The following is a 22,279-nucleotide window of genomic DNA, read 5'->3' as shown; positions in this document are numbered from 1 at the left end:
CACACAACTTCTAGGAGCCTGAAAGTAAAGCAACGGGGAGCAGGAAACATCACCGTATACAGAACTATCATTCTACGTATTACTGCTTTTAAATATTCAATGCAAAATGACCACTACATTTCATAGGTATGCGACCTTCATAGGTATCTTTCAGTTAGGCCCATACAGTTAACCTGTGTAGACAACAGGCTGTGTGTGTGTATCAGTAGAGACTAGGTGTGTGTGTGTGTGTGTGTGTGTGTGTGTGTGTGCGCGTGTGTCGTCCTCCTGCAGGCAGAGAAACGACAGCGCTCTGTACCGGAAACAAACCCTGTCTTCACCACACCAAGGAGGTTAATTTCCTCAAAACCAGCTGCCAGGACTTTCTGAGCTCCGGGCTAAAGTACCAGCACCTCAGCCCTCCATCACCGGAGATCGACTACATCCCCATCAGGGTGGAGCTGCGGGAGCAGGCCACCAGGGCCCTGCTGGAGGTACAGGAAACATTAAAGGACTAACCTGGAATAAATAAAGTAACAAAAGGAGAAAAATAAAAAGCGGTGTTATTCTTATACAGCAGCTGCACCTCTTAGACGACAGTGTAAAAATAATGTGTTGCAGGAAAACAACTTTTAGACAGAAGCAATTAAAAGTGCTTTAATTGTACAAAGTTGATAAACTGCAGATTCTGTCATACCCAAATTGGATGTGCATGTTATCCAGGCAAGATCAGCCACTCAGTTGAGAGTTTTTGGCAGTAAGAAGGTGATATCACACTCTTGTGTACTGTTCTCAGCTCTGTGGATGTGGAAGGGTGTGGAGCAGGAGGTTCTGCAGGGTTTTTCAAAAATCCTAAAATGTTGAAAGCATTTCTTCTCTCCTTGTTAGCACATAAACAGTGTCTTTCTTACAAAGGCCTGTCATTTTTAACACATCTGATTGTCTGTTCTGAGGCATCACTTGCTTACTCTTCAACACTACATATAAACAGCAGAACACATGGCAACATGTGTTGATTTCTGTGTGTTAAAATGTACATGTGTCACTGAAGAGACGCAGAAAATGTGAAAAACTATGGGACAGGGTCTGCAGGGTTTTAAAAACTCTTAAAAAGCCTAAAATCAAATAATCTGAATTTTAGGTGCAGGTTTAATGAAGCCTGGACTGAAAATGTTCAGTGTTTGGTTGAAGCCTGTTCAACACAACAAATTCAAAGCTGCACCATGTGTGACAAAACGCTGACATTAGGAACTTTGGGTACAAGAGCATTGGAGTCGCAGTGAAAGTCCAAGAAATACCAGCCTCTGTTAAAAGCCTCCAGCAGCCGCCTGCCATCAGACAGTAATGTTGTGCATTAACGTGGGGAGCGTCACCACAGCCCTGGTTTGACCTGCTCTGCACCGCTAACACACCTCCGGACAAAGCCTCTGTCTACAGCAGCAGAAAACACCGAGGTGCTGTGGACTTTACACACTGCAGCTAAAACAGAGTCCATAAATCACTGGCAAAGTAATTTATTAATATTCAACAGCAATATTCAGCTGATATTTGAGTGCTTCATACTTTTTTGCCAGTTTGGATGTGAAATAGGTCTTAAATTGTATTTCAAAGTGGTCAAACTTCACCGGAGGAGACCTGCATAAATCCTGAATGGAAAACAATGTAGAAGTGAGAAACATGCCAACTTTACCTTTAACCATTACTGTTACCCCACTTCCAGTCAGAAGCGGTATGGTTGCCGGTTCTGATCCATGGCGCGATGCCAAACCAACCGCCCCAAGCTGCTTTCATGGCCTCCTTCATCCTGGAGGTGGACCAGTTCATTCTCACCCCTATCACCACTGCCACCCTGGATGCCAAAGACCACGAGACACCACAGGAGAGGCTGGTCTTCAATATCACCGTTCAGCCTACTGAGGGCTTCATCACCCACCTGGATGACCACACCAAGCTGATCACGTCCTTCACCTGGCTGGACCTCCACGAGATGAAGGTGGCCTACCAGCCGCCCAATAGTAGCCAATCACAGCGCAGGAACTATGAGGTACTGGAGGTGATAGCTGTGATAAAAATAGGCTTACAACATAAGTTTATCCTCAATGCATGGTGTATGTGAGAAATGCATCATCGTGTGTGTGTGTGTGTGTGCCAAAGCCAGTTTCACACTATCGTAGGCCCCAGTGGTGGCAGATCTGGATGACACATCACACCCAGAAGAGTTTAATAAAGTGGCAAAATCACTTTTTCCAAGAGGTAGCAGACTGTCATGACAGTGCTTAATCTACTTATCTTGAAATCAATAACACAAATCAAACAGTTTGATTGGAGCTACAAATGAACTGTTTTAGGCTTAACTGAAAAGTTATCTAATCAAACTTGCCCGCTAAATGAATGGTTGGCTAACCTGATTCAAACAGTTTGATCTAAACTAAACCTTAGCTGGTTTGAACCAAACTTTTTCCGACTACCATAACTGAACAGATAGCTAACCTGATTTAAGCTGTTTTAGCTACACAGTTGTTAAAACCGGTAGCTTAGCTAACCAAATTTCTGTAGCTGATAAGGTGAACTGTCAAGGCTATTCAATTTTAATTGCTGCGTGATAGATTTAATAAGATACAAAGATTATTGAGCTTGACAATAGTTTGTCAAAAATAGGTTTAGTTGGGTTAATCTTTAATATTTTTCTGTTAAGAAAAAACAAACAGCGTGTTTGTAATGAGCTGATCTAAACTGGACCAGTATGTTAAAACTAGGTGAAACCAGAACATGTCTAGGCAAGTCAGATTTCTGTAACTCTTTTTTAAAACGTATCTAATTTGCATGCTTGAAACTACCATATTAACCTGTAATGACAAAGTGAATACATGTTTTTACAGCCTAATGTTTTTATCAAGAAGATTCAAGGTTGAAATTGCTGCCAACGAGCTTCTACAAAATTAGAATTAGAATTAAGGGTCGGAATTCTCCGTCAACGAGAGGTTTCAGTGTTTTATTTGCAAAAATGTCAAGACATTTCCACTTTGTCATTATGGGCGACTGAGTGTAGCTGAGGAGCAAAATGGCAGTTGTAGAACTCAAAGTGTGCATAAGTGAGGGGGTGTGAATACTTTCTGAAGACACTCTATATCTAGTAATATTCTGTTAATCTGTCTTCTTTAAGGTTGAGTTCCAGGCTATAGACGGCTCCTATATGACCAGCCCGCCCATCACGGTCCATATCTCCATCAGAGCAGCCGAAACACACGCACCGAGAGTGTCTTGGAACATGGGTACGTAGAAATATTACAACAGAGTGTAATACGCTGGTACAAGTGTTTAAGTAAAGGTATGCAAGTATAATCAGGAAAATGTTCTTAAAGTATTGACAGTAAAAGTATTCAGTGTAGAAAAATGTCCTGTGTGACTGTTATAGTATTATATATCATTAGAATACTATTACTGATGCATCAATATGTGTTAAAATTCAGAGATTTTACCCTGATTTTCATCTTTTATCTGTGGTGTTTCAGGTCTGGACCTGTTAGAGGGTCAGTCCCGAACAATCACATGGGAGGAGCTGCAGATCGTCGACAACGACAACATCGATGGTGTCTACCTGGTGGCTGTGGACGGGCCTCTACACGGGCGTCTCAGTGTCAGAGGTGAGGGGTCAAAGCTCACTGGGTCCCTGGGCTGGTTTAATGTATTTAATCATAATCTGAACGAGTGAAACGTTTGTCCAGGTTGAATTTCTACACAATGAACGCAGCGTCTCGTTGTTCACTTCTGAACAGTGTTCTGCCACTGTGTTGCTCAGATAGTAACCGTGTTGCAGTGTTAGTTTCCATACAAGAAAATGAGATTGTGACTCTGACACAGTAGCTCTGGTAGAAAAAGAAACAAAAGTCAGCGGTTATATAGCAAAAATAAAAGGGGAAACGGAGATGACAGGTGGGGGACAGAATAAATGTGTGTGGGTGAAAGGCCAGAGGTGGAGGACGATTCAGTTACATGACCCACCACACTGACGAAGAGATGACTTCACCAAACCTCTGTTAGGACTGCAGAGCCTCCTCTGCCTTAAGGTTAACGCACAGAGTTCAGTGTGAGTGATGAAGCTGCTGTGTAAACATGTTCATGGTGAGACAGTCTGTGAACAGATGATTCTCAGGCTCCAGACACTTTGTTACAGCCTGTTTCGTTTCAGCACTAATCGATTTAAGACAGTCTCTCTGCAGGGCCATATTTTAATCAAAACTTTTAGGAAATCTGAAGGACAGCAAAGCAATTTATCCCAGTGTGTTCCTGATTTCAGCACATCCACCGGGTGTAGACTGGTGATGGAGACATCTATGCATATGTAGTGTCCTGATGGAGCTGAAGGCCCACAGTTTGCGTGTCCTCAGAGGAATCATGTGTCCTTATTCTTTGGTCCTTTGATCCCATGCTGGCATTCCGACACACACTGCCCTGGGAATTCCCAGAGACGTCATCTGGCCTTTTCCGCCCATTTTCCTCCATGTGTTGCCCATCCGTCTGGGACTGTGGTGTGGCTGGGGAAGCATATGTCTAGTGGCCCTGCATGTGTTTCCTAATCCGGTGTAAAATGGGGCTGCAGCCACTTTGCCAGGGGCCGTGGCAACGCCGAGGCTGCGTCCACTTCTGTCCCTTCCAGTCCGGAGTGAAGGGAGACGGCCTCTTTGTCTCAAATGAGGAGCGCGACCAAGCATATTGGAGGGACTTAGCCATTTCACGCCACCGTGCACAGGGAGCAGATGCACTGTGCTTTAACAGAGGGAAGTTCAGAGGGAGAGGAAGGTGTGTTTCCTATGCTGGTTCTCAGGATGGTTTCATCATGTTTGTGCTAGTCAGGCTGATATTTACGTCTCTAGTTCAGACACATTCAAAGGCTTGATCACGGCTTGCAGAGGCACCGCGCCGCGGGCTCTCACTGAGGCTGTCTGTGCTGGGACATCACCTCACCACATGAACACACTTTGAGTGGAACACAAACCTCTCTGGGACTAAACTTGCTCCTTCTGCTGTCACTACAAGCCTTAACAAAGAGCAGACCCATGATGCGCCCTATAGGGTGAACAGCTTTTTGGCTTGTGGCCCCTTAAACTGTATCAAATTTTAAATGTTCCTTCTCTGATTATTTCCATTTTTAGAGATATGAGGAATAAAAGATTTGGGCTGTGAGACAACAAAAAAATCTGAAGATGTCATCTTGGGGAAGTGTGTCTCAGATTTTCCCTAATTTTCTGATATTTGACAGATGAATAAATAAAAAATGAAATAATCTGCAGCTCACTAGAGTTACAGTAAAATAATTCTTAGTTGCAGCCTTTTGCTGCCGACAAACTACATTCCTCTTCTGCTGCCATTTGCTACTTTAAGCCTCCACTGGAAAGACCAAAAGTAAAAGTGAGAGAGGGTGTTGAAGGTGTATGTAACTGCTTCATTAATCCTTTAAAATATCTTTAGTTGGAAACCCTGATGTGCAAAACTGTAATGGAAACACAACTGTGATCCTCTGCTGCGTCTCACACGTTTCCTGTCTCTGCTCTCCCATGAAGCATCCCAGAGACCCAGAGAAACACTAGTTGGATGGTTGTTGAAACATCTGTCCCACTAGGCAGGTCCCCCCCCCGTGTTGGACTGCAGCACCTGCTCTGGCATCATTTGCTGTCCTCAGTTTGGACTCCCGTGCTGACCGGAGTTTGGCTCTGCTCTCCACACATGTGAGTTAGTGGATCCTCTGGCGGAGCCGTGTCTCTGAGGAGGAGGATGCTGCTGACCCTCGATGCTCAGGGGCGACGATGCCGCAGTGTGGGGACAGTCACTGCAGGCTCCGTCCAACGCCTTCAGCCAAATGGAAGGCTGCCTGTCCCGCCACACACTCCTCGTTCTGTATCAAACACACACGCAGATTTCCCTTTGTGGGCCTGTTGCCCAACGCCACCTTTGGGCCCAATTACCAAGTTGTTTCTATCACTTGGACCAGTAGCCGGTTCCCTTCGGTAAAGTTGCTAATGAGGTTCAGGCTCACGACCGCTCGTCTCTCAATCTGTCTGCTGACCTTGCCCTTCTGTCTCTCTGGCACACACAGGGAGACAGGAAGCCCCCATCCTGGCAACCGGGCGACCACCGGGAAGGACGCCATCTTTTACCCCACCAGTGTTCACAGCACAAACCCCAGCTAGCGCCTCGCAGTGCCTTCAGGTGTGAAGAGAAACTTGTTATTTCCAAGTGACAATGGGAGAAAAACACAGTGCATGTGTTGGAGATGGTAATTGAATCAAAGTGTGAAGCTTTGGCTGGAAACCGAGCCGTCCGCTGACAACAACACGTGCCCACCAGTAGGCCGCCAGTCATGTGACGCTATGCCGTTAGCGTTGTGTGGAGTGTGAGGAAGGCCAGCCAGCAGAGAGATGACAGATGGCCACGGCCTGCGTTTCATTAATGTAGGACAGAGGAGTTTTCATCTTCGGTCCAACTCCAGGCTCCTCAACTTGTGTCTGAGGCAAAAACAAGCCGTTTGGAGTCGAATTTATTGATACGAAAAATTGTTGTTCTGTCAAACTACAGCAGCAAAAACGGTTTGTTGTTAACTTTTCTGAAGTGTTTGTCCAAGTAGACATAAATACAAACATACACATTTCAGTCAATTATTGGATTGAGAGCCAAGTGATTGGGTTCTAATCAATAGATTATCAGTAAGAATACATTTCCTATAATAATATTGTACAGTTTAACATAAGTTTGTAAAATCACAGTTGTCCCACTGCTATGTGCAGATCAAAAACCTATTGTAATTATATGATTACATCATTAAAGTACAGTCCAAATAAAGTAATTAAAAGTAACTAAATGATTTTCAGTTGGTCACTCATATGAAAAGTCAAAATCATGTTTTATTATGTTTAATTTGAATTTAATATTTTTCATAGTTTAATTTCATGTCTGTGGTTTTGTTGTGTGGCATGAGTTAGTAATTTGAGCAGTTATCCTCCTCTCTGCCACCTCCCAGGGGCCCAGTCAGGGTTCAGGTGGGACATAATCTCCTGCCCGACATTACCTTTACATGTCAGGCTTCAGTTTACCTGTATGATGCGTTTTCCAGGTGGGAAGGCGTTCATGTTCCGTGTGCAGGACCTGAGGGAGGGCATGGTCGTCTACCATCACTCTGACAGTGACACCACCCGTGACCACATCATCTTCCGCATCAGTGACGGCCGCCACAGCATACGTCACAAGTTCCCCATCAACATCCTGCCCAAAGATGACTCTCCACCCTTCCTCATCAACAATGTGGCAGTGGAGGTGCAGGAGGGCGGTGCGGTGCAGGTGGAGGAGTACATGCTGTTAGCCTCCGACTTGGACTCCAGTGACGACTACATCCTCTACCAGATAGTCTCCAGCCCCCGGGCTGGCCAACTAGTCAGGAAGACCTCCACCCACGAGACAGGTGAGGGTGGTGCACCTGATTTGGTTTGACTGCAGAAATGCAAAAATACACAATATGAATGAATATATTTTTATTTGGTTCCACTAGTTTGGTTTAGTTCAAAGGTCAAAGATCATGACTGCAGACAGCAGGTCTGCGCATGTGTGGTGGTTTAGGACATTTTGGCACATTCTGGTGTTCACACAGGAGTCAGATACACGTCACACATGGATGTGACGCATCGACACAAAAAGATCACATCAATGATGAAACATCAGAACTGAGCATTAAGGCCTGGGATGGCAACGTGGTCCACACAAACTAAATGTGTTTGTTACAGACTGAGGTTTAGTGTTGATGCTCATGCACCTGCTGTGTTGGTCCTGTGCAGGAGCGGCAGTGGACAGTTTCCTGCAGAGAGACCTGCTCCAGGGTCAGATCTACTACCAGCACTCAGGAGAGGAACAGTTTGAAGACTCCTTCGACTTCACGCTGTCTGACAGCCACCAGCCGCCCAACCTCTCCCAGACATATGTGAGTCCATCGCTTGCACTGGTTTGGGAAAGTGGTGAAGTCCCACTACACATACATAAATATACAGAAACCTTCCTTGTATCGTATTGTATCTCGCTGACCCCTCTCTTCCCTGTGTTTCCAGACGGTGGTGGTCCATGTTTTCCCCGTGAAGGACCAGCTGCCAGTGGAGGTCTCTGGCAGTGTTCGCTCTCTGACGGTGAAGGAGACGGAGGTGGTTTATATCACCGAGGCTCACCTCCACTTCATAGACAGAGAGCATCCAGAGACTGACCTCACCTACGTCATCACTCAGCCCTGCTTCAGCCCCCTGCATCCTGGGTAAGGACAGGGCTAGAGACTCCTGCAGACCTCTTCAAGGAGAAACATGCTTAGCCTAGCTTAGCAGAAAGACTGGAAACAGGGGGAAACTGCTAGCCTGGCTTCAACAAAACAGAAAAATACACTTAATATAAACTCTAAACTCTGCACAGTTTACACTTTTAATTTGCGCTGTGCAACAGAAGCAAGTTGTGCAGTAAAATGCAACCTTCTTCTTCTTCCTTTTTCAGGCTGATGGATGCAGGGCGCCTGTTCTACACAGACAGCACCAACACCATGAAGAAAGACCACATGGTGCCCATACTGAAGTCCTTCACACAGGTCTGCAGCACTCAGAAACAGACTCACTGCATCCACACATAGACAGGTAGCAAGATCCTGAAAGCTGAACTGTGCTGTGTCCTTACCAGGAGGTTTACCACATGCTGTATTTTCAACTAAATGATCAGATAACTGACAAGAGTCTCCAGTGTCCATTTAGCAGTTTTCCTGGAGTTTTTTGCTCTTTATGATTCAGATGTTTTTCCCCTCCACAGTAAACAAAGCAGAATCAGAAACGACGTCATGTTCTTGTGCTGACTGAGTAATTATAGCTGCTGTATTGCTAAAGGCAGCAGGTGGTTGCTCACATGTTCAGAGTGGCAGCTATGGTGTTGCTCAACATTTGTGAAGGTGTTGCATGGCTGCTAAGATGTTAAAGTAGGTTCAGGTTGCTAACCAGACAGGAAGTTAATACAGTTTATTAAAGAGGTGTCTGTACCATCAGCTCGTCTCATTTGCGGAGCAGGGCTGAATAAAAGTTGATGGTGCATACAGATAGTAAACTACAATACCGCCATGCAGTTTACACTCCCCACCTCTGTTTCCTCAAAACGCACATCTCCATATTTGGAGGATGTTGCAGTAGCATAGAGTAACATGTAAGTGTGTAGGAAATGAGAGGATTTGTTTTGGTTTGAGGAAGAGATTATCTGAGGTGGTCCTCTCAACAGAGGTGGGTCATGAAGCGATATGTGAAGACAGATTCAGCAGACTACAACTGAAGAAGCACACCGGAGAAGATTCTGGGCTGCCTTACAGTGACCGTAGGACTAGTCATCGTTCATTTTTAGATTGTAGTGAATGAGAAGTTTCACACGGCTGAGTGGGGGAGTTCAGGCATAGCAGGTGGGTACAGTGCAGGTAATGAAAGGTGGAGTGATGTGAGCTGTCTTTGGCTGGTTAAAGACCAGATGTGCTGCATGTGCAACTGAAGTAGATCAGATGATCGTACTTATTCCAGTGAAATTACTGATTTCAAAATGTTTGCAGCTTTATAATGTGAAGAGTGTTTGTGTCCTTGGTTCTTCCTCCAGCATGCAGTGAACCACAGGAAGGTGGCCTTCATGCCCCCAGTAGAAGACATTGGCCCGCAGCCGCTGTTTGTCCAGTTCATCTTCTCCGTCAGTGATCACCACGGTGGCACCATCTCTGGCCTCCTCCTCAACATCACCGTCACTCCGGTGGACGACCAGGCACCAGAGGTAAGAGGTCAAACAGAGATGGAGCTTCTTATTATCATATGAGTCACATCTGCCCAGTTCATTAAAGTGAATGCTGGTTTATGACCCCTGTCGGTTGGTCCCCTGGCTCCTAGGCCTTCACCAACCTGCTGCAGGTGGAGGAGGGTGGAGGAGCCTTTGTGACAGAGGGGCACCTCCTGGTCCAGGACCGGGACACCAGGAAGGAGGCGCTGAGGGTGGTGGTTCAGAGGACGGCTCTTCACGGCTGGCTGGAGCTTCAGGGCCAGACGCTGTTGCAGGGAGACACGTTCACCCTGCAGGATCTGAGAGGACTCCGACTCAGGTCAGACAGGAAGTGTGTGTATGTGTTTGGGTGGGGTCATGCTCCTGCACACCGGTCTTTTCTCTGGGCCTGTTTGAGTTGTAAGCCTGGACAACGTGGACTTTTAGTCTGGTCTTCGTGTCATACTGATACTGTTTTATGTAACCCACCTATAAGGTAAGGGCCCTGAGTTCAATTAACTTACAGTAACTATAACTGATGAATGTTAAATCTCTAATAAACCTCTCTACATTATATGCCCTTAGGTCCTATGAGTGCTGTATACAATCAGCGAACACGTGTTAGAGTTAACCTTTCTTCATTTACTAAACAGAAAAATCAGGGTAAACCATAAAAAATAACAATCCCCCTTTGACCCCTCTTCTCCGTGAGACACACGTTTCAGTATTTCAAAATAAACACACAAACCTAGTGGGCCCACACACCACACACACTCACTCTCCACCAGCTGCATATACACTGAAGTTTAACCCCCGTTCCAGCCTGATGGACACTCAGGTGCACTGAGGCCAAAAACTAAGCAGCTGTTTCACTCATAAGAGCCAAATAAAAAGACAGTACCTTACTTAATAGTTCGCAGTCAGAGACTGAAGTCTACCTCCTCCGTGTGTCCAAAGAAATGGCAAAAGAGTCTCAGTAGCCCTCTGATGGCCAAGTAGTCACAAATCCTCAGGAACAGGTACAAGCATAGGGTGAGCGGGAAGGTCCGGGGGAGCTGGAAGGTCCAGGGGAGCCGGCTCTGTTGTACCATCTAACTGGTCACTCACTGTCTCTAATAATGTCCTGGTCGGAAAAGATAAATCCAGTCTTGGCAGTAAGCAGAGTTAGCTATACTACCAATACCAACATTCATTTAGCTAAGGAATGCTAACAAGTTAGCTAGGTATGCTATGAGACTAGACACAACAACACTACACAACTGCAAGACAACTCCGTCCAGAAGAATATCCAGTGTGTACTCCAAATTATGTAGGACAAATATCTTACCCAGATCCTCCAGTTGACAATCTAAGATACAGTCCACATACTCAGCACATTTCAAGTCTGCATAAACTCTTTTTCCTTCTCGTTCACCAAGTTACCCCCGCCCCGTGTCCTTTTTCTTCTTCTCTCCTTTCCCTGGATGTCACTACCTTTACCAATGGATGACCATGAATGATATTTTACACACACCTCCTTGAACCTTCGAAATAACATGAAATAAATCACCCTAAAGCTTTTAACCATATTCATCTGATGTAATCAACTTATTTAAAGTAACTATTGCTCAAAAGCAAACGCACTTTTTAAGGATGTTTAACTATAATACATAGTATTTTTACCCAGGTTATACTTGTATGGCAGAATGTGTGCATTTCATCCATGCTCTAAATGAAGGATAAACACTGACACACACTCTCACACCAATGGGCCAGCCAGCAGGTGCAGCTCAGGGTTCAGTGTCTTGACCAAGGACACCGAACCACCAACCCTCTGGTTAGGAGGCGACCTGCTTTACCTCCTGATCCACAGCCACCATAAGAAAACTGTAGCTGACACAAGAGTTTGGTTAGATCTTAGATTGTCTGACAAAACTCAAGTTAAACATTTTGCTCAAAAATTAAACATTTAAATTGGTTTCCTACACAGAAACAAAACTTGTTTCTCCCTTGAAGACAGGAAAATCCACCATACATTGGACTATAGAGAGGTCCTCTCTGCTCATGCTGTCGCCGCTGGACGCTGTCAACCACAGCGCTGTTCCATTCATTACTGCAGTCAATTATCACTGACTGAGCGAGCAAAAAGGTCAGAGGTCATCACACCTGTGTGCTCATCTGTCAGGGCCTGCTGTCTAAGCGGCACAGATATTTAACATCCTTAGTTGAGTTCAGAAATGATGATGAATGATGAAGTATTATGTATATATGTATTTATGTAGTTTGTTCAAAGCTCACTTGTTTTGATCTCAGTGAGACTTCCTGTCTAAATAAAGCTTCACTAACTAACTTCAGCTAAGGGCTGGGTACTGGGGACGTCACATGGCTCAATTACAGTGATTAGACGCTGCAGACATGTAAACGTCAGCCCACACGAAGCGTTTCCTCTGTACACTGTCAGCCTGGACCTTCTTTCATCGGATTTTAGTGGACTGTGTGTTTACAGAGTCTATGTCCTGCAGCTGAACCCACACAACCAAATCTCAGGAGGAAACACATTCAGTCAGGCCTATGATTCAGAAGGGGGAAGTTAAATTGCAGTAAATGAGTGTGTGCAGCCTTGGTGTGGTTTAACAAACCTCACTGCACATACGGTACATGAAGTTGACTTGACTTTGGATTGTTATCGAAGGAAATGATAATTTCAGTGTGTTATAAAGCAGTGCTTCCTACCTACAGTTGCCTCTGTAGAGCTGTAATGTCTCTGATAGACAGCGTGGCTCACAGAGTCAGTACAAGTAAATACAAAAACAATACAGCAGTTAAAGCCAACAGCTGAGGGACGCAGGCCATGATTTCTTCATGTGTTTGTGTGAATCCTCCCAAAGTGACAGTAACACGGAGTTTGGTGTCCTAACTGTGATGTGTGTGAGTCCAGACCCTGGTCCGGCTCATTGCTCTGCGCCATAGACCTCCACTGTTGTCCACTAGTTATTAACCCCCCGGTGAGCCACACCGCTGTACTGGGGGGCAGGTTTCCTCCTCAGGGAACACGGGAGGAAACCTATGTCCTTCCACTTCATTCCAGATTTGTCATTGTTAAAGTGTTTATGGCCATTATTTATTTTATTGTGTTCACATTTTAAAATGTTTTTCTCTTAATTTTTCTGTTTTGTTTTTATTATTTTTCATTTTTATTTCTGATGCTCATTAGTTCCATAGTCTGACTCTTTACATTTGCATTGTCTTGTTGTCAACAGTAAGCAGTTTAAGTTGCACTGACCTGTGTGAATGTTGTTTTACCAGTAAAGTCTGATTGTGTTGCAGGTACATCCATGACGACTCTGAGACCGCTGAGGATGAAGTTGGGCTGACGGTGACAGACGGTCTGAACTCTGCTGATGTGGTCCTGCCCATACAAGTGAGTTTCCTGCTGCTGTTTCAGTGCAGTATTTCAGTTCAGTACACTTTCCTGGGGTTAATTGTATTAAACTGAAGTGGTGATGGTGTTGAATACTGTTACAAGTGTTAAAATATTTGAGTACTGCCTGTAAGTACCTGGCGAGTCCTCTCCTGCCATCCTCAGGTCCTGCCGATGAACGACGAGCCTCCCCAGCTGGGTGCAGGTCTGCGGGGGGAGCTGAGCTGTGAGGAGGGGGGCCGGGTCCAGGTGACGGTGGACTACCTGTCGGCCACAGACCGGGACAGCGACGACTCCAGACTGACCTACATGCTGGCCCGCAGTCCAGGCAGAGGGGAGCTGCAGAGAGCTGGACTGGCCGTGGACAAGTTCTCCCAGCAGGACCTGCTGCAGGGACACATCTACTACGTCCACACAGGTGAGGAGTTGTCATGGGATACATATGTGCTCGTGATGGGAATACATGAGTTCATTTGCTCATGGGAATGCATCAGTACTTTTAATCCTGCTGCTTGTCAGAGCTCAGTTGTTTCATTCTGTGTCTGTGTGCAGGAGGAGAGATCGGCCCCGAGCCAGTGGTTGACACCGTCACCCTCATCATTTCTGATGGCGAGGCTGGAGGGATGGAAGGCTGTTGCCATGGAGATACCCCGCCCCCGCCCATACCCCTCCATGGCACACTTCCTGTTTATGACCTCAACATCACTGTCCTTCCTGTTGACAACAAAGTCCCCACCGTCACCCTGGGTAAGACGTTTACCTCAGCACCGAGCTGTTGCTCACACTCCTTAGTGCAGCAGAGTAGCCCTGACCCCGACACGCCCGTCACGTGTCAGTCCATCACACACTGCACTGGGTGTGTGTGTGTGGGGGGCTGTAGTAACATACATAACATCTAACACACACAAACACACTCTCACTCCTGGGGAGGGTGACTGTCCTCTCTGAAGTTCGAGTCAAGAAGAGGGTTTTCAGTGGACACCAGTGACCACTGGGACATGTACTGGAATGACTGGGAGATGGTGCATGTGTGAGAGAGACATTATCGGGGCAGGTTTTTGTTTACACACTGCAGAGATTGTGTTTGCTCCTGAGATCTAACAATCATCAGTTTGTGTGAACATGGAACAGGAGGCTGAGATCATTTGACTTCTTTCACTACAAATCAGCTTGGTCCAAGAATTTAGCTGATTTTATTCTTTTACTGTGATTTGTTTCATGTCATGTTTTTTATTTTACAAATATGAAACAAAAAGAAATCGCTTTAATGTTGCAGCTGATAAAGATGGGGTTAATTTTAATGGCGTCTAACACCGCAGCCTAGCTTGTGAATTTCCCCCAGAATCAATGAAGTCTTATCTTTACTTATAATAATACATGATCACTATTAATAACCAGAATCTGCAGCTTAACTATAGTTGTTAAATGGATGTAGTGGAGTAGAAAGAACAAGATCTGCTTCTTTGTCAAGTGAAAGTACAAAGTAAATTTAAAATACTCAGGCAAAGTACAAGTTGAACTTTGCCCTATGAACTAATAGAAAGCATCAGCGAGCTGTTGATTTCATGGTTTGTGTCCAAAAATGTGCCGAAACAACTGGGATTGTCTCTCATTGTGTGGCCAGTAATGATTAAAACCTTAGAAGTCAGAAAGAAATTAAATATATATGTTGCTAGTGTAAGTCGGGCGCGTTTTGCAGGGTGTGTCTGTTGTATGTGAGCAACTGCATCTGCAGTGTTTAGCCCAAGTGTCATTGTTTGCTCATTGCATTGTGGGTGATTTGTGGCCCCTGCATGTGTATGTGTGCTGCTGGTGCGTCGTTTGTGCTAACGAGGTTGGCACTAACGTGCTTTAAGTGAAATCTGCCTATTGTCTGCTGGTCTCACATGCACACATAGATTATCTTCCTCGTGTGTTTGCGGACAATAAACGTCTTTACAAAACGAAAAGAGAAAGAGCCACATCGCCCATTCATAACGTGTGCTAGCCGTCTCGCTGGTCGGATTACTGCGGCAGGATAACTCCTTAATCCTGCCATCATATCCCACCATTCATTCCACCCCGGCACCGCCGAGCGGGGTGGGGTGGGGGTGCATGCAGAGCTTCTTGGTCTAATTAATTAGCAGTGAATAAAGAGACAGAGTAAGAGCATTAGTGCAGTGAAACAAGAGGCTTTACCTTGTTTCTTATTTTAGCGGGATGCTGGTTTATCAGCGGAATCCAGGACTGTCCATCACTAATGTTCACATGCACTCGCACAGTGTACACACACACACACACACACACAGTGGCAGTGTGGACCCAGGAGTGTGTTTGCTAATTAAGAGCAGTGTGACAGAAGATGGATTCATTAGCAGCTGACAAAGAGATGGAGGTGGATGTTCACACAACAAGCAGCCATATTCACTGGTTTCTCTGTTAACGCTCGGTCAGTTGTGTCACAGAAGTGGCTCATTTAACACCAGGCGCCGTCAACCATCATGGTACACACTGATTTAATACCTGAGACGTGAGAACATGGTCACATCACTGAAACGACGTCTGATGGATGAAGCAACACAAACAAGCTGGAAACCAGGTTGTCAGGTTACAGTTGGTGGTTTAACTGGTGTTGCAGTCTGACCATCGAGCAGAGCCTCCTCTTAAATGACGCCTGGTGATCCAGACAAAATAAACTTCAGTCTGTGTGGGATTGAACGTCTCAGCTTCCAGCTCGGCTTAATGCTGCTTTTCACTTATGGCCAAAGACGAAACTGGGCAAAGTCTTGTTGTTGACCTCTGGGCGTTACAGCAGCCAAGGCAGAAAAACATGGATGGCCACAGTAAATGCGCTTTGTTTGGTCGGTCGCTGAGAACCACCATGAACAAATGGTGTGTAAACACCTTATGATAAATTCTTTCATCTGGTTTGTGCTGAAAAATGGCATCATGTCACCACATCATCAGGTAATAAGTCATAAAAACCTTTACTCTCCTCAAACAGGACGTGGTGTATATGTAATATATACTACAGATTTTCAAGATGCACATCTACTGACACTTGACTGTTGTTCTTTTTATCAGTGTGACCCTACTGTGTTTTTAAGCATCAGCTTCATATGAATTTACACTACCACTGGTTAGAAACCACTTTTCCCATAAGATAATATTTTACACACTCATTCAAAGGAAACACTAAGATTTCATATCTTATTTTGGCACCTTTCTTTCGAGGAGTCCCGACCCCCATGTGCCATTTTTACTCCCCACCAATCCCGTCCAGAGACCAGCAGCACCAGTGAGTGTGGCGTCCTCACCGTGGTGTGTGCGAGTCCGGACCCTGGTTTATCACTCTGTGCCGTAGACCTCCACTGTCGTCCACCAGCTATTAAATCCCCCTAGTGAGCCACACCACTGGGGGGCAGGTTTCCTCCTCAGGAATCACAGGAGGCTGTCTGTTTCCAACACACAGCTCTCTACCTAGTCTGCTAGCAGTATAGTCACATGAGTTTGAGGGCACTAACACACCAGTGAAGGGGATTTCTGTTCAGTTCAAGAGGTTTTGAACAGTGGCCTCTAGCTGCCTCACGAAGTTTTCGTGTAACTAAATGACTTGTATCTTGGTGCAGGTGAATCCATGTTGGTGGTGGATGAGGGCTCCTCAGCCTGTCTATGTGTGGGGGTCCTAGGGGCCTGGGACCCGGACAGCCCCCCCAACCAACTGACCTTCCATCTGGAGACTCCTCCTCTACACGGCTTCCTGGAGAACACGCTGCCAACACCTGGATCTGAGAAGAGCAACGCAGGAGTCCGAGTCGGTCAGTGTGTGTGAGAGTTCCAACCATTGTTGTGAGGACATTTCTGCCTTGTGTGGGTCCTCACAGAGAGAGTAAGACAAGCACATGTGTTAACACAGACCTGACCTTGGAGTTTGCCTTTTCCCAGAATCCTTCAGCCTCGTCCACCTGACCTCCGGTTTCATCAACTATGTCCAATCAGAACACAAAGGGGTGGAGCCAACAGTCGACCAGCTGTCCATAAGTGTGAGTGACGGCCTGCACCACTCCGCCCCTGTCCCCTTCTACATCATCATCAATCCAACCAATGATGAGCTGCCCTCTCTGCTGCTCGCCAACTTCACCGTACGTGCACCTTAGGACTGACTTCACGTTTGCCTGTAGTTTCCTGCCTTGTAATGATATGCAGGTGCTAGCATAGTGATGTCCTCCTCCTGCAGGTGAAGGAGGGCGGGATGAGGGAGCTAACTCCATCAATACTGAATGGCTTGGACTTGGACGCCCCTCCAGACCTCCTCACCTTCAGTGTGGTGCAGCCGCCGGCTCACGGCAGCCTGATCAATGGCATCTATGGTGTGGAGATGAGCCGCTACAAGGAGATGGGAACTGAACTCCTGCAGAGGAGCCTCCCCATCACCTCCTTCAGCCTGGAGGAGCTTCGACAAGGTGAGAGAAACCAACAAGTCACTGACAAAACTGAAGGTGTTTTTCCCAGAAGACGTTAGGAAAACTGCCCACTGTGACTCTCCAGAGCCAAAGGTCTCTTTGTGTCCAACCAGCAGATCCACAGAGACTCAGCTGATTCTTATGTCTGACAAAGAAAAGCATCAGCTCCTCACATTAAAAAAGGTGGAACCAGAACATGTTGGTGACTGTTGCTTCTAAATAGCTGCCGGGTTCATTTTCTACCAGTGAACTGACTCGTGGCTGCAGCTCTAGGTCACTGAATGGCTTCATGAGGACAACACAGCAGGTCAGACACAGTGAGGGAATCTGGTTTGGAAGGAGGAGGTTTCCTCCTCCGACACAGGAGACCTGATGAGGGAACTGGGTGGTGGTCTGTCCTGTCAGTTGTCACCCAGGTGCTGTAATTGTGCTTGTATACATACCCTATGTAATGTATTTATCTTTTACTTTGTGTCCTGCTCTTTTCCCTCCACCCTTCTGCCATATAACCCTGCCCTCCATTTCACCTGCTCTCCTTCCTCCCTCTTCCTCCTCCTCCTCCCTCTGTAGGCATGAAGATCGTGTACATGCACGATGACACCGAAACCCTGAAGGACACTGTGGTTCTGCAGCTGACAGATGGTGTCCACACAGTCCAGGGGACGGCTCAGGTCACCGTGCTGCCGGTCAACGACGAGAAACCACGACTGCTGAGGTACACACACACACACACACACACACACACACACACACACACACAGATATAAGGATTTAACGTTTAAAGCCTGGCGATGTGGCATTTCTGGAAATCTGAGACTGTGAGAGGTTTTCATTCAGGGTTAGTGGAGTTGAAAGCACTGTTGTACAGTTCATGCAGAGGTATTTGATACAACTTGATTTTTTACATATTAGGTGGGATTGGCTGCATAAAAGAGACATGAGGCACAGTTAAAAGATGTCTAGTAATTTGGTTAACAACAAGAAACGATCAAAACAGTATCAGATGTGTTATTTTACAGGGGGCTTTTGTTTATATGTTGATTCACTCTGAGATGGAAAAACAGGAAGGATAATTAGCACACTGCCTGCTGCTGCTGTGCGATAATGTGAAACCAAGAGGAGCAGGAGGGGCCGAGGTCAGGGAGTCGACACGGGGGGTAACCTGTGTGTGCACGTGGTCACTTTGCTTCAGTGGGTGGCTACAGAGAACAACTGTGACCCCCCCCTTCTCCACCCTCACCCATAATGTTTTCATTTGAAGGGGAATTTGCACCCTTGAGTGGGTTCCCCTGCTGTCCTGCCTCCACCCCCTTCCCCACTGTCCCCAAGTCAGTTGTTGGTGTGCGTGGGCACTAACGGCCACTGAGGCAGAAGTAATGCAGAGACTTGGCAGATGCTGGCCTCCTTGTTTTATCGTTCCTGCAGGATGGACGTGCCAGCTTCTCTTCTGTGGATTTTAGTTCCAAATGAGGAAGCAGCCAGACATTTTCTGATGTTCGCCCCCGCTCAATACCACCTCACTACCCCAAGTCTCCATAATCAAACTGGACAAACCTGCTCTCACCAAAACTTTTAACTTCTACCTGCTTATATCACAATCATAGCACACACAGGTGACAAATGGAAGGAAAAGCCCTAACCAAGTTTGGCACCTGTCTGCGTGTGCAGATTATGTTCATCACATCAAACTGCAGCTGATTCACAGGCAGTTTCATAGACAACCAGTTATGGACACGACAGATACATACTGTAAAGCAAGGCTGCAACTAATGATTACAGGGTGTTTGTAGGTTCTGTATGTGGAAGCTTCAACCACTTACCTGTTACTTTTAGAAAGCTTTAGCCCAAATGAACCTGTTTATTCCCTGGTTGAACTGGCCTAAATGTTGTGGATGACAGTGCAAAAAGGGGACTAGAACAAATCTAAACATCAACCCAGCGATCATATTTGAATGACTGTTCTTTGGTGGTGTTTCAGGAACGTTGGGTTGGAGGTGCTCTCTGGGGAGCACAGGGTGATCTCCAACGTGGCCCTGGAGGCTGAGGACCTGGACACACCTCCCAGCCAGGTGTACTACTTCATTAACGCTGCACCACGCTTTGGCAAACTGCAGCTTAAGGTAATGAAAAACCCTGTATGTGTGTGCGTACGTACAGTTTTCTTGGTGAGGACCATTTTCAGTCTTAGACCTTGATGTGGATGCTGTGTTATGAGGGTGTTTCTCTGATCATCAGCTCTTCACAGGACCTTTGGAGGATTAAGGGTAGAGTTAGAATTAGGTTTTAATCTCCCTGAATCCTCATCAGAATGAGCTGTGTTTATCTTTCATCAGCTGCAAGTAACTGAATTTAAAAAGAACAAGTCAAAGTTCTGTGAGCAGACGTTGTTGGGTGTGAACCAGCTGTAAATACATCAATATTAACATTAACGAAGCATCCTAATCACTGTTGACAACCTTTATTTTCAACCTGCTGAGCTGATCAGCAGCTGATTTGAAATATGATCTGCTGATTGATAGTGACGTGCTGAAAAAAACAGTTGCAACATTACATCTGATTCTTCACGCACCACTAACAGAGCTTCTGGTTCAGAGCTCAGAGCTCAGTGAGCTCCAAACATTGATCTGTCGCAGCAAAGGTAGAACTGTATTTAACCATCAGCTGAACTTTTCTCTGCACAAGCTACAAAAACTATAAAAATGCGGCTGTAGTTAGTCAGTCACGCTGTGACTGGCCCAGACAGGCTTATAGGAGGAACCCAACTGGGTCACAGATTAATAATAAATACTGTGACCTCGCCTGTCAGATTGTTCTCACTTTCTGATGTGGTCATTTCTTAATTAATTTGTGATGATGTCATTTTGGATTTCAGGATTTTATTTATTTAGATGTTTTGTGTTTTGTCTTAACATCTCAGGACTGTATTGGAAATAAGTGTAACATGTTGTTTATTTGGTCTAAAATCCATCAGTAGGTCACGTTATCATAAGACCCAGCATACCGTGTGGTAACGTGGCTTGTCTGCAGACAGGGTCGGGTTGGACCGAGCTGTCGGCCAGGCAGAACTTCACTCAGGATGATGTGGAGATGAACCGTCTGTGGTACAAACACACCGCCGCCGCCAACACCCCCGGCTTCAAAGGTCACGACAGCTTCCGCTTCACGCTCAGCGACCTGGACAACGAGCCGCCTGCGCAGAGTTTCTTCATCTCCATCCACACTGTGCAGAAAGGTCAGAGGTCATATGTGCTCAAGAATAAGGAGTCCTGAGAATTAAAGCGCAATCAATAGTTAAAAGACTAAGGGCTCATTTTCACTTGTCATTTCAACCGTCTCATATCTGGATGAAGCCCAGATGAGATTTTGTCTACACTTATCCTGGTACTGTGTATGTGTCTCTGATCTCTGGTTACTTCTGATCTGAGGCATCAACAACGTTTTCTGTCACAACAGAGTGCAACGTTATGGACGACCTCCAGGAGCAGCTCTGTCAGGCTGAGTTTGGGTACAGTGGTGCTTTTTGGGGACCACTGTATTTAGTATTTTACACCAAGAATGTGTGAAATAAAGTGAAAGGGGTGTGACAGTGTGTGTGTGTGTGTGTGTGTGTGTGGTAGTGAGGAACCTCCAGAGAATGATCAGCTGAATGTGCAGCTCCCCTCGGCTTCACTGCCTCTGCTCTCAGAGTATGGTTTTGGGCCGTGGCAGGAACCAGCTGTTTTCAAAGTGGACACTCTGAACAGCATGTCCACTACCAGCTCAGCAGTTAGGGATGAGCTGGTGAATGTGCTGGAGCATGTAGCAGCTACAGAGCCAGATGTTCCCAAACTTAGAAGGTGGCATGTCAGTGTTGTGTTTCTGCTGAAAACAAGTGAAGAACAAATACATTATTGCAGGTTTATTTTATTTTACCTTTATTTTACCACGAAGTCCCACTGAGATCTCTTTTTTCAGAAATTTGATTTACATGAACTGAGCAAGTGAGATTAATAGAGGTGCCCGGCCAATAAAGCTGATTCTGAAAGCTTAAACTGAAATTGCAAGATTCTCACATGACAGAACCGATAAGAATCCAGTGTCCATGTGCACAGAAACGCACAAACCCTGAGTGTGCACCTTCACATGCCTCCGCCCTCTGTGGTCCTTCTGGCCGGTCGTGGTTCATACATTATTGAGGTGCCAGCTTTGCCAGTCGGGTGAACATGGTGCTGTGAGGCATCAGCCCTTCTGGCTCGGGGCCCTCTGATCCTGTAGCATCCCGAGGTGAGAAATGAGCATCTTCCTCAGCTGGTGAATAATTAACGCAGGCGAGAAGGAGCAGCTGTGGAGGGGTGTGGGCTTGCCTCCTCTGGGTGCTCTTCCTTCTCCAACAAATAGACACGCTTTGGTCTGTTCGTTTTCTGCTCTCAGTTTAACGTGAACTTTAATCAGTCCTGTTTGCATCAGCCTGTGTTTGACATCATGCCCAGAAAGCTGCAGTGCAGTGAAGCCACAAGTCTGAGCTTAAAGACATTCACAGGCTTGTCCACAGCTTCTCACTGTGTTCACACAGTGGACAGAACTGGCTCAGGTGTCGTCCTGTAACTGTAACATGGACTTACAGGCGGTCGTATACAGCTTTTTACTGCTCACAGTTTCTTAATGTCAAACACTCCAAATGTACCCC

At 46.0% G+C, this 22,279-nt stretch overlaps 1 protein-coding gene and 1 long non-coding RNA gene across 2 annotated transcripts in view; one reads left to right on the top strand and one right to left on the bottom strand.

The window, feature by feature from the left end:
* frem1b (Fras1 related extracellular matrix 1b) overlaps positions 1–22,279 on the top strand; it is a 40,997-nt gene that overhangs the window by 6,641 nt on the left and 12,077 nt on the right. The window contains exons 6-24 of the mRNA XM_020609160.1: positions 274–473; positions 1,700–2,023; positions 3,143–3,251; positions 3,492–3,623; positions 7,088–7,432; positions 7,803–7,945; positions 8,070–8,266; positions 8,497–8,587; positions 9,622–9,789; positions 9,903–10,111; positions 13,078–13,171; positions 13,337–13,589; positions 13,724–13,918; positions 16,780–16,968; positions 17,096–17,292; positions 17,388–17,613; positions 18,184–18,328; positions 19,592–19,733; positions 20,641–20,845. Coding sequence (XP_020464816.1) covers positions 274–473; positions 1,700–2,023; positions 3,143–3,251; positions 3,492–3,623; positions 7,088–7,432; positions 7,803–7,945; positions 8,070–8,266; positions 8,497–8,587; positions 9,622–9,789; positions 9,903–10,111; positions 13,078–13,171; positions 13,337–13,589; positions 13,724–13,918; positions 16,780–16,968; positions 17,096–17,292; positions 17,388–17,613; positions 18,184–18,328; positions 19,592–19,733; positions 20,641–20,845 — 3,564 coding nt within the window. The remainder of the gene's footprint in view (positions 1–273; positions 474–1,699; positions 2,024–3,142; positions 3,252–3,491; positions 3,624–7,087; positions 7,433–7,802; positions 7,946–8,069; positions 8,267–8,496; positions 8,588–9,621; positions 9,790–9,902; positions 10,112–13,077; positions 13,172–13,336; positions 13,590–13,723; positions 13,919–16,779; positions 16,969–17,095; positions 17,293–17,387; positions 17,614–18,183; positions 18,329–19,591; positions 19,734–20,640; positions 20,846–22,279) is intronic.
* On the bottom strand, positions 7,393–11,215 carry LOC109965278 (uncharacterized). The gene is made up of 3 exons (XR_002275615.1): positions 11,099–11,215; positions 10,673–10,894; positions 7,393–7,461 (listed from the first exon to the last, which is right to left on the bottom strand). It is a non-coding gene; the product is annotated as an uncharacterized LOC109965278 (long non-coding RNA).

This window comes from Monopterus albus, unplaced genomic scaffold, assembly GCF_001952655.1.
Source record: "Monopterus albus unplaced genomic scaffold, M_albus_1.0 scaffold98.1, whole genome shotgun sequence".
Classification (NCBI taxonomy): domain Eukaryota; kingdom Metazoa; phylum Chordata; class Actinopteri; order Synbranchiformes; family Synbranchidae; genus Monopterus; species Monopterus albus.
Note: the sequence above shows the minus strand (reverse complement) of the source record. Positions and strands in the feature narration are given on the sequence as shown.